Below are 16,445 nucleotides of genomic sequence, written 5' to 3'. Positions count from 1 at the left end.
TGCTACCATTAAATGTAAAAGTGTTTCTTTAAGAAGAAAAATGATGCTGTTCAGACAGCACCAGTTTAGCAGACTAATCTGTAAAAAAAACAGATAACATTACCCTGATACCAAAACCAAAAAAAGATACTACAATAAAACTACAGACCAACATCCTTCATGAACAGAAGCAAAAATTCTTACCACAATTTAAGCAAATCTAATCCAATAATGTATCTACCAACATGAATTTGGGGGGGATTCCTAGACCCAATTCAAACATGGGAGAGGGTCCCCCACTCACACCACCAACCAATTCTCAGGCATTGGCAGGGTGTCTGAGAATTCAACTAAATTCTGACACTCCCCAGAGATAGCAACAGATTCTACATATTAAGGGCTCAGTTAACACTGTCCTCCAGCCCCCACTTAAGATGCCAGTAGCAAGCTCCAGGCCAGATACCTGTGCTTTTGACCAAGTGATTTCAGATAGAGGGTTCCAACAACTTCTTCCTTGGTACAGATTAATTTGCTGGAGCAGTTCACAGAGCTCAGTAAATATACTAATTATATTTGCCATTATATTAAAGGATACACAACAACCAGATGAAGAAATACACAGGGCAAGGTATGGGGAAAGGATGAAGATCTCCCAACGCCCTTCCTATCCAGGTGTACACTATTCTGGAACATCTGTTCCCAGAACATCTGCACATGTTCACCAACCTGGAACCTCACTGACCTGAGTCCTTTTGGGTTTATGGAAGCTTCACATCACAGTCACGACTAAATCATTGGTCAGTGGCTGATTCAACCCTCAGCCCTCTTCCCTCTACTCTACAGGGATCACATAGTTGGTTCTCCTGGCAACCAGTCCATCCAAAGTCAACTCATTAAAACGTAACAAAAGACCTTTATTGCTCTTATCACATGAAATTCCAAGGGTTTTACAAGTCTTGACCCAGGAACCATGGATGAAGACTAAATACATACAAGAAACATGTATTTGGTCATCAAAATGACTAAATATGTATCTTATAAATCACAATACTGCTATTTATTACAAGCGTATGTATCGTAACCTTGTGGTTTATCTCAGACTGGTTTATTATTTGAAAATTAATGTATTCATTATATTAACAGAAAAAAAATTGGACAAAATACAATAGCAAAATATTCTATAGGCATATAAACACACACAAGCAAACTCAGAAGTGAACTTCCTTAAAATGATAAAAAGCATCTAAGAAAAACCTATAGATAACAACATGCTGATGAAGACTTAATATCAGGAACAAGGCAAGGATGTCCTCTCTCATCTCTTCCATTCAACATTGTACTAGGCTGTGCTAGTCAGTTCAATAAGGCAAGACATTAAAAGTATTTAAAATAGAAAGAAGTAAAACTGCCTTTACTTGCAAAAATCAAAAAAATTTAAACAGTAAAAAGAATTTTTTTCTTAGTTTTTATTTATTTTTGAGGGAGAGAGAGAGCAAGCGAGTGAGCATGCTAGCAGGGGAGGGGAAGAGAGAGGGGGAGAGAGGATCTGAAGTGGCTCTGTGGGAGCCACTCCACAGCAGGGAGCCCAATGCGGGGTACAAACTCATGAACCCGGAGATCATGACCTGAGCTGCAGTGAGACGCTTAATCATCATCTGAGCCACCCAGGAGCCCCAAAATTTAAACTTGTAAAGGGTGAGATTAAAAAATAAAGTTATTCCAAAAATTCTTTTAAAAAGTACACAGTAGGGGCGCCTGGGTGGCGCAGTCGGTTAAGCGTCCGACTTCAGCCAGGTCACGATCTCGCGGTCCGTGAGTTCGAGCCCCGCGTCAGGCTCTGGGCTGATGGCTCAGAGCCTGGAGTCTGTTTCCGATTCTGTGTCTCCCTCTCTCTCTGCCCCTCCCCCGTTCATGCTCTGTCTCTCTCTGTCCCAAAAATAAATAAACATTGAAAAAAAAAAAAAAAGTACACAGTAAAACAAGAATGGAACAGAGGAACACAAAACAGCCAAAAAACAATAAAATGGCAATAAGTACGTATCTATCATTACTTTAAATGTAGATAGACTAAATTCCCCAATAAAAAGACACAGAATAGCTGAATGGAATAAAAACCACAAAACTCAGCTATATGCTGCCTAAAGAGACTCGCTTCAGATATAAGGACACACAAAGACTGAAAGTAAAGGAACGGGAAAAGGATATTCCATGCAAATGGAAACCAAAATTAAGCAGGGAAGACCACACTCAGATCAGACAAAATAGACTTTAAAACGAAGACTATAGGGGCGCCTGGATGGCGCAGTCGGTTAAGCGTCCGACTTCAGCCAGGTCACGATCTCGCGCTCCGTGAGTTCGAGCCCCGCGTCAGGCTCTGGGCTGATGGCTCAGAGCCTGGAGCCTGTTTCCGACTCTGTGTCTCCTTCTCTCTCTGCCCCTCCCCCATTCATGCTCTGTCTCTCTCTCTGTCCCAAAAATAAATAAACGTTGAAAAAAAAAAAAAATAAAATAAAATAAAACGAAGACTATAATAAGAAATAAAAAAAGAACATTATATAATAATAAAGGAGTCAATCCAAGAAGAGAATATAACATCAGAAACCAGCATAGGAACAAATATAAACAGGCCTAAAATTTCCTTTAAATAGAAAGCTACTCACTCAGCGCATACAGTTTTTCCTGCTGATGTATGTGCAGATACTAAAACAGACTGATTATTATCAACACACTGAATGGCTTCTCTTTGAAAAGCATCAAGAATGAACGGGTATTCCTATAAAAGAAAAAAATAGTATTGGCATGAAAATATCTAGCCATATCAGAACACACTTAAAATCAAGAGATGCTAGCCCCCCCAGAAGCATTCTGGGAACACTTCTTTATGATTCTTTTTAAAAATTATGCCACCCACCAGAGAAAATTAGGAAGACTAAAAAAACACCTTTAAACAGCACAGAAGCTAATTCTGCTATCTTTCAATTTACTATGCTAACATACACGTTATATTAGTTATAACAGTGTAACACTGCCATTTGTCAACATGTTTTGTGGTAGGCACTGTGCAACACATTTTCCATACATTATTAACCTTTACAGCAACCCCTAAAATAGGTATTCTTTCCATTCTGATGGGAACTCTGCTCGAGTTCACTTAAGTTCCCTCAGCAGAGGCAGAATAATACATCTACTATTCTAGACTTGAAGAAATGCTCCGTTTTTCATTTAGAGAAAAATGACTCTGAAAATCTGAATTTCATTTAAGGTCTACCAGTACTTCAAAATCCATTTAACATAAGCATTAGAGTTTAAGTTTCATTAAAAGCTTGTTAAACTTCTCAAACTATATGTATGACATTGCACACATGCTTTTTTTCTAAAGAAAGATGGACATATTTTTCATTAAATTCTTTAAGAATGTGGAGAATCATTACTTTCATTTTTAAAAATCTCATCACATCATGCATGATTTTCTTCATGGTAGTTTACTGATTTGGTTCTCATTATATTTGACTTCAGGTAGCTTCTTCTTGGTATACACACACTGGGATGTATAAAAATCTCATTTGAAAGAATTTATCTTTAAGATTTTTAGAAAAGAGACACAAAACTGTACAAACTGTATTGCCCAAAGTACAGACCTTTGCAGCTTTTCCAACTCGAGGTTTAAGTGGTAAATAATCTTCATCTGCAGGAAGTGCAACCTAATGTTAAAACAAAAAACTTACTATTCGAGAACTGATTAACATTCAACATTCCATAATTAATGCTGGCTTGAAAAGTACAAGTGATAGGGTCTGCTACAGTCTTAGACACTGTAAAATTAAATAACTGCTTTTAAGAACAAGACAAATGCTAAAGCTACAATAATCAAAAAACCTCTACTTATGTTTATCTAACGGTAAGGGGATTAAAACCCTTCAAGTCCATTTCCCTAAAGAAATTATGTTTATTAAGGTCTAGGACCTATCTTAGCTATCTTTGTATTTTCCACATGTAATGTACTGCCTAATATTAAGGAATGCTCAAAAAAGCTACGTGGACATAAAAACGGACGCTGCCACATGAAAGAAAACCATGCAGAATAAAATACTACTCCATATTTCCTAAAGCAGAAACTTTCTTTTCCTCCAGTAAAGGTTAAGATCTGGAGAGCAGGGGAAACTGGGTGGCTCAGTCGGCTGAGTGCCTAACCCAGCTCAGATCATGATCCCAGGGTGGTGGGATCGATACACCTCTGTCAGGCTCATGCTGTGCATAGACCTGCTTGGGATTCTCTCTCTCCTTCTCTCTGCCCCTCTCCCTAGCTTGTGTGGGTACTCACTCTCTCTCTCTCTGAAACCTGTATCAGGCTCATGCTGTGCATAGAGCCTGCTTGGGATTCTCTCTCTCCCTACCTTTGCCCCTCTCCCTAGCTTGTGTGGGCACTCGCGCGCTCTCTGAAATAAAAGTGTAAAAAAAAAAAAAAAGATCTGGAGAGCAGCCGTTCATAATGTATCTAAATTCCTAAGAATTAAACCATTTAGTGTTTAAATAATGCACAGGGGCAAAATAAGGTACACACTAAAATTAGAAATAATTTATAAGAGCAAAACCTAAATAAGCAAGTATTACATGAGATTACCCACCTTAGAAATACTAAGAAATCTTCAGTAAATTTCCAACTCAATTACAGGTGACCCGTGAACATGGGGTTTGGGGCAACAACCCCCCCACCCCCCCATGCAGTCAAAAATCCACGTGTAATTTCTGATTCCCCTAAAACTTTATTATCAGTAGCCTACTGTTAACCAGAAGCCTTACTGGTAATATAGTTGATTAACACATATTATATACATGTATTTTATACTGTATTCTTATGATAAAGTAAGCTAGAGAAAATGAAATTAAGAAAACCCTAAGGAAGAGAATATATATTTACAGTATTGTATTTATCAAAAAAAAAAAAAAAAAGTCTACATTTAGGGGCACCTGGGTGGCTCAGTTAAGCATCTGACTCTTATCTCAGGGTCATGAATTCAAGCCCCAAGTTGGACTCCATACTGGGCATGAAGCTTACTTAAAAAAAAAAAAAAAAAAAAAAAAAAAAAAAAAAAATCTGTATTCAAACTCCTGTTGCTCAGGGTCAAACATATAACCACAATGTGGATTGTATTTAAAAAATGAATAACTAGACTCTGATCGTAATTTAAAATAGTGAAACTTAGTAAATTATGAAACCTAATGAATAGTAATACCCAGTATAATGAATGTGTTAGAAGGACTGTGACATTCTAAATGGAATCTATAAAGGTGAGATAAGTAAGAATGTGGTATTTTATGCTGCATACATTAAGAAACACTTATCAAGTGTTTTTATTAATGAATGAATATTTCTGGGGGACAGAATAGTTTTCACTAGTCTTTCCCTTAATACTGTATATTCCCCTTTATTAGGATTCTAAGAAATTTACAGGTAGTTTGATAGTGAGACAACTACTTATGCTTTAAATTAAGGAAATGACATGTTTTTGTATACCTCCATCTCTTATGAATATGACAAAAGTGAGTCTATCCAAGAAAGCACAACTGTTGGTACACTGAGAAAATTCTGGATCAAATTTCTGGATCTGAAAATCTGAAGCCTAGACTCCAAATCATGTTATGATCCCCATTAAGATATGATTAACCTATATGGCTGTATCTCATCAGTTGAGTGACCCTCTCACATCTCTTTTGGTACTTTCTATGACATGAACCAAGAACATCAATGTGAAGCAATTAGGATTTTAGCTTCTGTAAGATTTATTTATTTTTTTTTTAAATTTTTTTTTTCAACGTTTATTTATTTTTGGGACAGAGAGAGACAGAGCATGAATGGGGGAGGGGCAGAGAGAGAGGGAGACACAGAATCGGAAACAGGCTCCAGGCTCTGAGCCATCAGCCTAGAGCCTGATGTGGGGCTCGAACTCACGGACCGCGAGATCGTGACCTGGCTGAAGTCGGACGCTTAACCGACTGCGCCACCCAGGCGCCCCTGCTTCTGTAAGATTTAACAGCAGCAAGAATAATAGGTTATGTTTCACATGTATAAAAATCAAAAAGGTTTTGTTTTTCTTCTCTGAGAACAGTCTGGGTAACACTAACGTGTAATGGTAGGAAAGAGAGACTAAGGAGTCAGATAAATAAAAAAACAGCAAAATGATCAAGAGTCAAACAGACATACTAAATAGTCATTGGTGATTCTTGTGACAACAGTTTGAAAGAAGTGGAGAAAGAAGAAATCTAATTATAGTGTATTTATAAAAATGAATGGCAAGTTAGAAAGTCTAGCAGGGATTTTCCTAGCAGAGCACTCAATAGCAACTCTCAAAAGTAAGGGACCACATCTCTTCTATTTCTTTATACTTAGTGAATAATACAATGTTCCTGGCACTCTAAAGATATATACTGATTGAATGACCACAAAAGGGGGGAAAAAAACAACATAGTGGCTGAAAAGCAACCTAGAATAAGAGAATCTTCTGAATATTCACATGCTGATAGGGAAGGGCAAATACAGAAGAGACTCAACTCTAGAAACAAGGGAAAATGAAGGCTTCTAGGTCATTGTGAAAGCATGACAAGTTACAACCAAGAACACTAGCTGAACAAGCCTCCTTAGCATTGCCTTTTCCTTTTAGTGGACAGGACAGGTGTGAACAGGCTTGGTGAAGAAGGTTATAAACAGAGGACACTCCAATTTGATAGCCCCAACCCTCTAAATGAAGTAAAAGGTAAAGTTAGCTGCTAAAAAACTGAGAAGTGACAGAAGGAGGGACTGTGGAGAATTGTGAAGGACAGCAAGAACTTGTGACCTCTTAAGAGCAAATTGTGTGGCCTCTCTCCCCTCATCTTTTTTAATACCAGAGCAATGAATAGGGTCTAACATAAGTAATGAATGATCAAATGGGTATTACAAATTCCAAACTAAGTGCTATTCTAAAGGAATACAAAGGAACTCACAGAAACAAGTGCTAAAAAACAGGTATTTTAAAAAATAAGGTTATAAATGTTTATCAAAAGTCATTTTAATTCGGAATTACTCTGCTTATTCAATAAAGACTTTTAATAAGATTTTATTAGTATAAACAGTGTTACAGTTCTCTTAACGTTTTTTAGTCCCTTATATTTATAAATTCTTCTAAAAGGGGTACTACAAGCTATCAGTGGTTACCACCTTGTGGCGAATAATGAAATTGCAATGTATCAGTAACCAGAGCAGGACATGAAAAAGCATGTGACCTATAAAATGGCACTGTTACTTGACTTTAGGAGTAAGGGGATGAATGGGTATTGAACACCTACTCTGTGCTGGGTACCTTACACTAATTTTCTTCTATAATCTTCACAACCAACACATTATTCCAAATTTAAAAATTTTAAAAAACAATGTCAAAAAGGTTAAGAAATTTGGGGCGCCTTGTGGTTCAGTTGGTTAAGCATCGAACTTTGGCTCAGGTCATGATCTCACGGTTCATGAGTTCAAACCCCATATCAGACTCTGTGCTGACAGCTCAGAGCCTGCAGCCTACTTCGGATTCTGTGTGTCTGCCTCTCCCCCCTCGTGCCCTGTCTCTATGTCTCTCAAAAATAAACAAACATTAAAAAAAAAAAAGGTTAAGAAATTTATCCAAGACTGTAGTTAGATAAAGTGCTGTTCAAGATAAAGTGTTGTTCAAGATACTAGCTCAGGTTAGGATACAAAACCCCAGCTCCTTCCACCTGACTATATACCCTACAGAAACTGTAATTGTTTCCAAAGCCCCTGAGGCTAAATGGTTTGCTGATCATATTAGATAGTCCAAAGCAAACTTCCATTTATAACACCAATTTCCATATACTGTTTGTGCTTACCTCATGTGTACACCCTTCAACAGTTTCAACTGATTGTACCTTGACTCTGGGCATCAAGTCAGCCAAACTTAAAAAAAAAAGTATTAAATCTGTGTTAAAATACATTATTTTTCTATGATTAGATAATAAGCCTCCTGTATGAATTGCTAAGGAAAAGGACGCTGCCTAATTATGAGTATTACAAATTGGAAAAAATCTGGCTATTAAGAATATTCAAAAAAGTTTTCACATTATTCAAATATAGGCTGAGAATTCAAAATCAGTTAACATCTATTTTACAAATACAGAACAGATGCCAAGTGGATTACTCAAAGAATTATGTCAGCTGAATTCCAGTAACTATTTAAAAAAAAAGTACCCCTTCCAAAGCATTGTCACTACTTCAAAACACGAAGCTCGTTATAAAAACCATTACACATGATAGAGAGTACAAAATAAACTAGCTTAATACAGACATTGCTATAATTAACAGAAGTGTTCCCTATTCAAAATCTTAAATTATACTCGTCTAGGTTCTGTTTAGATTCTGAAAGGACATGACTGTGGACAAAGAAAAATAGATGTATTTTTATACTAGATTATTCTTATTTACTTTTGATTTTTATTTAAATCAATAACCAATCATACTTTGAACAAAACCCAAGGGTTACTATAATAAGCAACAATGATTTTAAATTGCCACTATTATACTGTAACCTATTCCACTAGCATTGGAAAACGGTGTATCAGAAATATTTCAGTGACACATCTACCACCATTTACAGTAGTAACTTCTGCTAACCACAACAGCTAACTAGTTTAAAAAATTCAGAGTAAATTCTTCATGGTAGTGCCAAGCCAAAATATGGCATACAAGAAGAAAGAAGTAAAGCTGTGAAGATCCATCACACAATAACAAACAGGTTAACCTAAGTAACTGACACCAACTTTTATAAAGAGAAGAGAAATACCAGCTATTTCAGTCAGAGAAATCCATGGTCTCCCTCACTGATAGCAGTCTTGAGATTCAGAGCCACTCTATTCCAACGCGTAACAGTAAAAATCTAATTCCTCTTAACATTCCTTTTCAATTACTTTTTCCATTGGGTCAGTTTTATTCTTTCCATTTATTCCACTCTCTGTGCTCCATCCTATTCTTTGACATTAATAAATAAAGGAAATGTGGGGTTTTTTTCTTAAAAAAAAAAATCAGGCTGGGGCGCCTGGGTGGCGCAGTCGGTTAAGCGTCCGACTTCAGCCAGGTCACGATCTCGCGGTCCGTGAGTTCGAGCCCCGCGTCGGGCTCTGGGCTGATGGCTCAGAGCCTGGAGCCTGTTTCCAATTCTGTGTCTCCCTCTCTCTCTGCCCCTCCCCCGTTCATGCTCTGTCTCTCTCTGTCCCAAAAATAAATAAACGTTGAAAAAAAAAATTAAAAAAAAAAAAAAATCAGGCTTCACGATTCTTTCTCACAAGTTGGATTCTAAAACATTAAAAGATGACTCTTCTATGTTGTCTTCCATTTCCCCAAACTTATACAGATGTTCTATATTTTTGTATGAATATATACCTAAAATATATTTTTCATTTCTTGAATTTAACACTTTCATAAAGTAGCATCATTTAAGTAATTTTCAAAACTTCACGCAACCATTTAAGAGTTACTGACATTTATGCCAATGGGAATACTACCTTAAATCTTCATTTATTGATTCTTCCACCCTAGGCTTCTTTCCAAATATGGGTTCATCTGTGCCCTCAAAATCTGCATCTCTCTTGGTTTTTGCAGTATTAGTTGACTCCGATTGTAATTTACCATCAAAACGTTTCCTGAAAAGTAAATGGTTAAAAATCAGTTCTGCAGTTTTTACTTTAAGGATGATTCCATAAAATATTACTCCATGTATTATATATGTCATTAACAGAAAAAGGCATGGAAGGAGATGAAACAAATCAAAACTGGCTAAAGCCCAGAATACCCTAATAAAACTGAATATCACTCCTTTGATATTTCAAAGTTTCTTGGAAGTTTTGCTTTAAAAATATTTTACAGCTCACACTAACTTAATATTTTTAAAAACCATGAATTAAAATAATGTTAAACATTTACATACAAGAGGACCTTCAATAAACATTTAATACTTTTGCTTTTACCAAAATATTACAGTTAGAGAATATTTTTTGTGGTTGGATTCATTGGTCAAAAGTAATGACAATAAATGGCACTTGGTGGACTAGAAAGCCAAGGGGAATTTAATCTGACCCACATGCTTTTACATCCAAAAATCAATTACATGTGGATTTTAGATATAACTGTGAAAGGCAAAACAACAAAGCCTCTAGAAGATAAAATGAGAGAATTATTTTTATATTTTACTAAACAGTACATAAAATTATTAACCAAAAATTAAGTTTGATAAATCAGAGTGAACTAAAACCAAGAATTTCTGTTAATCAAAAAATATCATTAAGAGAGTAAAAAGGTTGGTGATGACATCGCCAAGGTGATTGGAAGGGTCTGAGGATTACAGTGAAACTGACCATTCAGAACAGACAGGCCCAGACTGAAGTGGTACCTTCTGCCTCCGCCCTGATTATCAAAGCCCTCAAGGAACGTCCAAGAGACAGAAAGCAGCAGAAAAACATTAAGCACAGTGGAAATATCACTTTTGATGAGATTGCCAACACTGCCTGAGAGATGCGGCATGGATCATTAGCCAAGGAACTCTCTGGAACTATTAAAGAGATTCTGGGGACCACTCAGTCTGTGGGCTGCAATGTTGATGGCCGCCACCCTCATGACATCATAGATGACATCAACAGTGGTGCAGTGGAATGCCCAGCTAGTTAAGAACTACAAAGTAAACTATTTTAATAAAGGGTAAGATGACGACCAAAAGGTATATATATATACGTATATACACACACACATATATATATGTGTGTGTGTGTGTATATACGTATATATATATATATATATATATAATTAAAAGAGTAAAAAGGCAAGACAAAAGAGTGGAAGAAGATATCTGAACCACATGTAACTGACAAAAGCTATGTAACTAAAATAGAGTGAAGATGACAAATTTAAAAATAAATGAACAGAAGACTTCAACAGGTATTTTATAAAAGAGGATATCCAAATGACCAATAAGCATACAAAAATAAACTGAAAACAAGTGCTCATCAGGAAAATATAGACTATACCAAATCAGTGGCTCTCAAATTTTTGGCCTCAGAATTATTTATTGTCTTAAAAATGATTAATTCCAAAGAATTTTGTTTATGTAGTAATACCTATTGATATTTACCACATTAGATAATAATACTGAAAATTTTTTTATTAAAATATTTACTTATAATTCATTTTAAGATGGAAACAATGTTATTTTAACATTATGTTAACATTATTACTGTTAGATTTAACATAAATGACACTTGATAAAAAAATAAGTATTTTCAAAAATAGTCTTTAATGAGAAGAGTGACATTGTTTATATTTTTGCAAATCTCTATAATGTGTGGCTTAAAAGTATGCATCTGGACTCTGCATTTGCTTCTGCATTCAACTTGACATAGCTACTGTCATGAATTTTATGAACAATGTTGAGCCAAAGCCAGACATGAAGGAATGTATTCTAAATGATTCCATTTACATTACAGTCATAAACAGAAAAAAAACCTAACACATTATCAAGATAGTCACTTTTCCGGGGGGAAGCATGTCTGAAATATTCTAGTTTTTGTCCCAAATGGGGGTTACATTGGTGTGTTTATTCTATGAAAATTCAACTTATGGACTTTCACACTTCTCTTTTTATGTTTTACTTAGAAAGTTGTTTTTTTTTAAATAAGAGTATCAAATAGTGGTAATGATCTGAGGTATGCCTGAACAATCTTTTGCTAACAAAGGTTCTTCTTTGATGCTTAGCAAAACTTGAAATATGTAAACCCAATTCCTCCCAATTTAGTGGAAAAGGTAACCATTCTTGCCCAGTCTATTTATTGCTAACTACTTATATGAATCTCTTTTGGACAAGCCATCAATATCCTTGGTCCTCAGTAAAGTAAGACATTTGGAAGATACTGAAGATCCCTCTAGTTCTAACATTCCACTACTCTAACCTTGATTTAGTAAGCATCTACAAAACCACTACACTTAAAACCTACTAGCAGCTGGTGACAGCCATAAAACAAAAAAATTAATTCCTATACCTTTGAGAAACTTAAAACCTAAATTTATAGAATACCTTCCTTCAGAAGAGCTATATTATTCTTTTATTTTTTTTTTAATTTTTTTTTTCAATGTTTATTTAATTTTGGGGCAGAGAGAGACAGAGCATGAATGGGGGAGGGGCAGAGAGAGAGGGAGACACAGAATCGGAAACAGCCTCCAGGCTCTGAGCCATCAGCCCAGAGCCTGACGCGGGGCTCGAACTCACAGACCGCGAGATCGTGACCTGGCTGAAGTCGGACGCTTAACCGACTGTGCCACACAGGCGCCCCAGAAGAGCTATATTATTCTTTAAGACTGTTATGTTAGAGTTCTAGGTCCCCGATTATTTATTTCTCTTACAGCTTGGTATGTATGTCACATGTGGAATTTGCACCCTTGAAACACCTGAGTTAGGGGCACCTGGGTGGCGCAGTCGGTTAAGCGTCTGACTTCAGCCAGGTCACGATCTCGCGGTCCGTGAGTTCGAGCCCCGCGTCAGGCTCTGGGCTGATGGCTCAGAGCCTGGAGCCTGTTTCCGATTCTGTGTCTCCCTCTCTCTCTGCCCCTCCCCCGTTCATGCTCTGTCTCTCTCTGTCCCAAAAATAAATAAACGTTGAAAAAAAAAATTTAAAAAAAAAAAAAAAAAAAGAAACACCTGAGTTAAACAGAAAGATGGAAATAAAGTGTCACATATAACAAGCTTACCCTTTAAGAGTAAGTTTTTTATTACTGAAACCCCATGAACATATGTTATTTCTAGACATGACAACCACATCATGGAATCCAACATAGAACCCTTTTCTTATAAAGGATATTAAAGCAATTGGCAAAATATAACTAAGTCTATAGATTAGATAATAGTACTGTATCAATGTTAATTTCTTAATTCTGACAATTATTCTCAGGATTGAGACAAGGACATCATTAAGGGGGAGAGGGAGATGAATCATTCGGCCTGCCACACCATTGAAGACAAAGGTGCATCGCCTGTGGAAAAGAATTTGGCAACACCTAGCAAAACTACATACATTTACCCTTTAACCTCATAATTCTACTAGGAATCTATGCCAAAATAACATGGCAAAAAATTTTTAAAAATTTCAAAAACAGACAGACATGTACAAGGCTATCTGTAACAGTAAAAAACTGAAAATAACCCAATGTAAGAGTTCTATATACTAACACAGAGGTATCTGTATTTCATCATGTTAAGAGAAAAAAGATGAACAGTTTTTAAATGGCACCTTTTGCATAAAAATGAGTGAAGACAGACATGCACATGTGTATTTTCAGAAAGAAAATAATAAAAAGAGGGGCGCCTGGGTGGCTCAGTTAAGTGTCCAACTTCAGCTCAGATCATGATCTCACAGTTTGCAAGTTTCAGCCCCAAGTCGGGCTCTGGGCTGACAGCTCAATGCCTGGAGCCTGCTTCGGATTCTGTGTCCCTCTCCCGCTCTGCCCCTTCCCTGCTCATGCTCTGTCTCTCTGTGTCTCTCTCAAAAATAAACATAAAAAAAAAAAAAAATTAAAAAAAGAAATAGTAAAAAGAAACCAAAAACTCAAGGAGAGGGAACAAACAGGACAGAAGAGGCAAAGATAAAATCAAGAATACTGTTTTATACTTTTGATTTTGGAACCATAAACTGTTTTACCATGATTTAAAAATTAAAATTTTAGCAATCCTTAAAATGGAAAATAAGTTGAAACAAGTGAACATAACAGGTATCAAATTAGTAGCATAAACATTTCAAAAAGGAACTATTACAGAGTATTTTCACTGTTGGTGTGCTACATTTTTTCTAAGGACAAAAAGAACCATGAACTAGAACCACAATCTATTCAATATTTTATTCTGAATTGCAGTATTATTATGCACTATTATTTTTTTTAATATTATAAGAATACATAAAATAAAGTTTATGTAATATTGTTACGGATGAACATTTTCAGAAAAAAAAAGGATAAAACTATAAAAACCAAAAAAGCCAAATAAAAGACCCTATAATATTAATTGTATTGTAAATGTCAGCATGAACTCTATTTTTTTCTAAAAACAATGATTCCCCAGTTCTTTCCACAGTAAAGACCTAAAAGCAATGAAATCCTGTACCCAAGAGCACTCGAAGCCCTAAAGAACGTTTCCCACTATAAGGAACTAGAGACCCTTTGGAGACACCAGATTCCAGGTCTGGGCTGAAAATGTATACTATGAGTCAAGAGTATCATTTGGCAAAAAGCAGAGAAGCTATCTAAGACTGATTAAGCTTGTCAAAAGGAGACAAGAGCCAACACGAAGAATTAGCATTGGTAGGACTATGAAAAATAATAATGCAAATGATTCAAATGTCCGTCAAAAAATAAAGGTATAAACATATATGGTATATCCATAAAACTGAACACCACTCAGCAACAAAAAGGAACTGATGATATACACCACAACTGAACGAATCTTCAAAGCAAAGAATATGAGAAACCAGACCAAAAAGGAATATATACTGTAGTATTTCATTTAAAATTTAATTCTAGAAAATGCAAGCTGTTCGCCGGTGCCAGAAAGATCAGGGGTTGCCTGGAAGGAGGACTGGAGAGAGGGGTGCATCACAAAAAGGCATGCAGAACTTTTGGGGGTCTTGATTGTGGCAGTGATTTAGGATACTTCAAATATACCCGAATAAAGCTTAAAAAAGATAAAGAAAAATGAGTGCAAAGGAGTGTAACACATCAAATCATGAAAATCCATTCATCAAGAAGCTAAACACATAATCATACACCCATGCTGGTCACCAATGGAAGTTCATTAGGACACAACTAATCTCTGTTAAAACTGATAAATTATCAAGCATTTTTCCTATTTCTTCTATGCACTGTATTTCAAGGTAACAGCTGGTATGAGAGTGTTGTGTTTTTTTTTTTTTATAGATGGATGTGAGGTAATAAACGTAGAAAGGACAAAAATAGAAAAACTGCCATTTTGCCAACCACCAACAAAATAATGGAGCTAGGCAATCAACATAGGTGCGTGCTAAACCCATCATGTGAAAAGTTGAAGAGGGGTAAGATTGATCTATCTTAACCCAATGATCAATCTTAAAAAGTGTGGAATAACACTACATGTCTCATGATGTAATCTTATGATACAATGCAATTGGAAGTACATGGCACCACTATGAATTATTCCTATCTAAAACTGAACCTGAATCTAATCAATTCTATCAGAGCTATCTAATATATACATATATAATGCAAGCTACACACATAATTCTAAATTTCTAAAAACCACATTAAGAGTTAAAAAGAAACCAGTTTTACAGTATTTCATTTAATCCAATATATGGAAAACATTATCAATTCATTACATATCAAGATAAAGATTCATGAGCCAGTTTGTCGTTTTTTTTTACATTAAGTTTTCAAAATCTCATATTACATTGACAGCATTATCTCAATACTGACTAGCTACAGTTTAAGTATGCAATAGCTACAGTGGCGTAGTGGACAGTGAAGCTTTAGATATAAGGACAATTTACAGTAAATACTTGAGGATACAGGAACTAGTTAAATGACAGCCTAAGAAAGAAAATCCAGGGGACGCCTGGGTGGCTCAGTTGGTTAAGTGCCCAACTTGGGCTCCGGTTATGATCTCATGGTTTATGAGTTCGAGCCCTGCATAGGGCTCTTTGCAGTCAGCACAAAGCCAGATTTGGATCCTCTGCACCCCGCCTCCCAACTCCCCTGCTTGTGTGCACTAACACTCTCTCTCAAAACAAATAAGTAAACTTAAAAAAAAAAAAAAAAAAAAAGGAATGTTGTTAGTAAATAAAATCCCTTAAGTCCCTAGTGTTCTGTATTTTATGTGTTTCCCTTCTCTAATGTTCACATATTTCCTAATAAAATTAAAATGTAAATTTGATGATTTTTGTATCCTACAAACTCTTCCTTTAGAAGTTCGTGGAAACAGCTTACCACTAGTACAATGCAAAGTGAATTAATTTTACCTTAGTAATTTTGAAGCACAGTATTTACTAAAGTGGGAAATTACTTGTGTATTATCCTCATTATATTGTAGTTGCCCATGGCACAAAAACAGACACATAGACCAATGGAATGGAATAGAAACCCCAGAACTAGACCCACAAACGTATGGCCAACTCATCTTTGACAAAGCAGGAAAGAACATCCAATGGAAAAAAAAACAGCCTCTTTAACAAATGGTGCTGGGAGAACTGGACAGCAACATGCAGAAGGTTGAAACTAGACCACTTTCTCACACCATTCACAAAAATAAACTCAAAATGGATAAAGGACCTAAATGTGAGACAGGAAACCATCAAAACCTTAGAGGAGAAAGCAGGAAAAGACCTCTCTGACCTCAGCCGTAGCAATCTCTTACTCGACACATCCC

The 16,445-nt window shown here is 36.1% G+C and overlaps 1 protein-coding gene across 1 annotated transcript in view; it reads right to left on the bottom strand.

The window, feature by feature from the left end:
• Positions 1 to 16,445, bottom strand: part of MTREX (Mtr4 exosome RNA helicase) — a 110,541-nt gene that overhangs the window by 89,808 nt on the left and 4,288 nt on the right. The window contains exons 2-5 of the mRNA XM_047854282.1: positions 9,520 to 9,657; positions 7,852 to 7,918; positions 3,618 to 3,680; positions 2,640 to 2,752 (exon numbers count right to left, since the gene is read on the bottom strand). Of these exons, the coding sequence (XP_047710238.1) occupies positions 2,640 to 2,752; positions 3,618 to 3,680; positions 7,852 to 7,918; positions 9,520 to 9,657 (381 nt within the window). The remainder of the gene's footprint in view (positions 1 to 2,639; positions 2,753 to 3,617; positions 3,681 to 7,851; positions 7,919 to 9,519; positions 9,658 to 16,445) is intronic.

The sequence above is a fragment of the Prionailurus viverrinus genome, chromosome A1, assembly GCF_022837055.1.
Source record: "Prionailurus viverrinus isolate Anna chromosome A1, UM_Priviv_1.0, whole genome shotgun sequence".
NCBI classification, from domain to species: domain Eukaryota; kingdom Metazoa; phylum Chordata; class Mammalia; order Carnivora; family Felidae; genus Prionailurus; species Prionailurus viverrinus.
The sequence above is the reverse complement of the archived record's forward strand: the minus strand, read 5'-3'. Positions and strand labels throughout refer to the sequence as shown.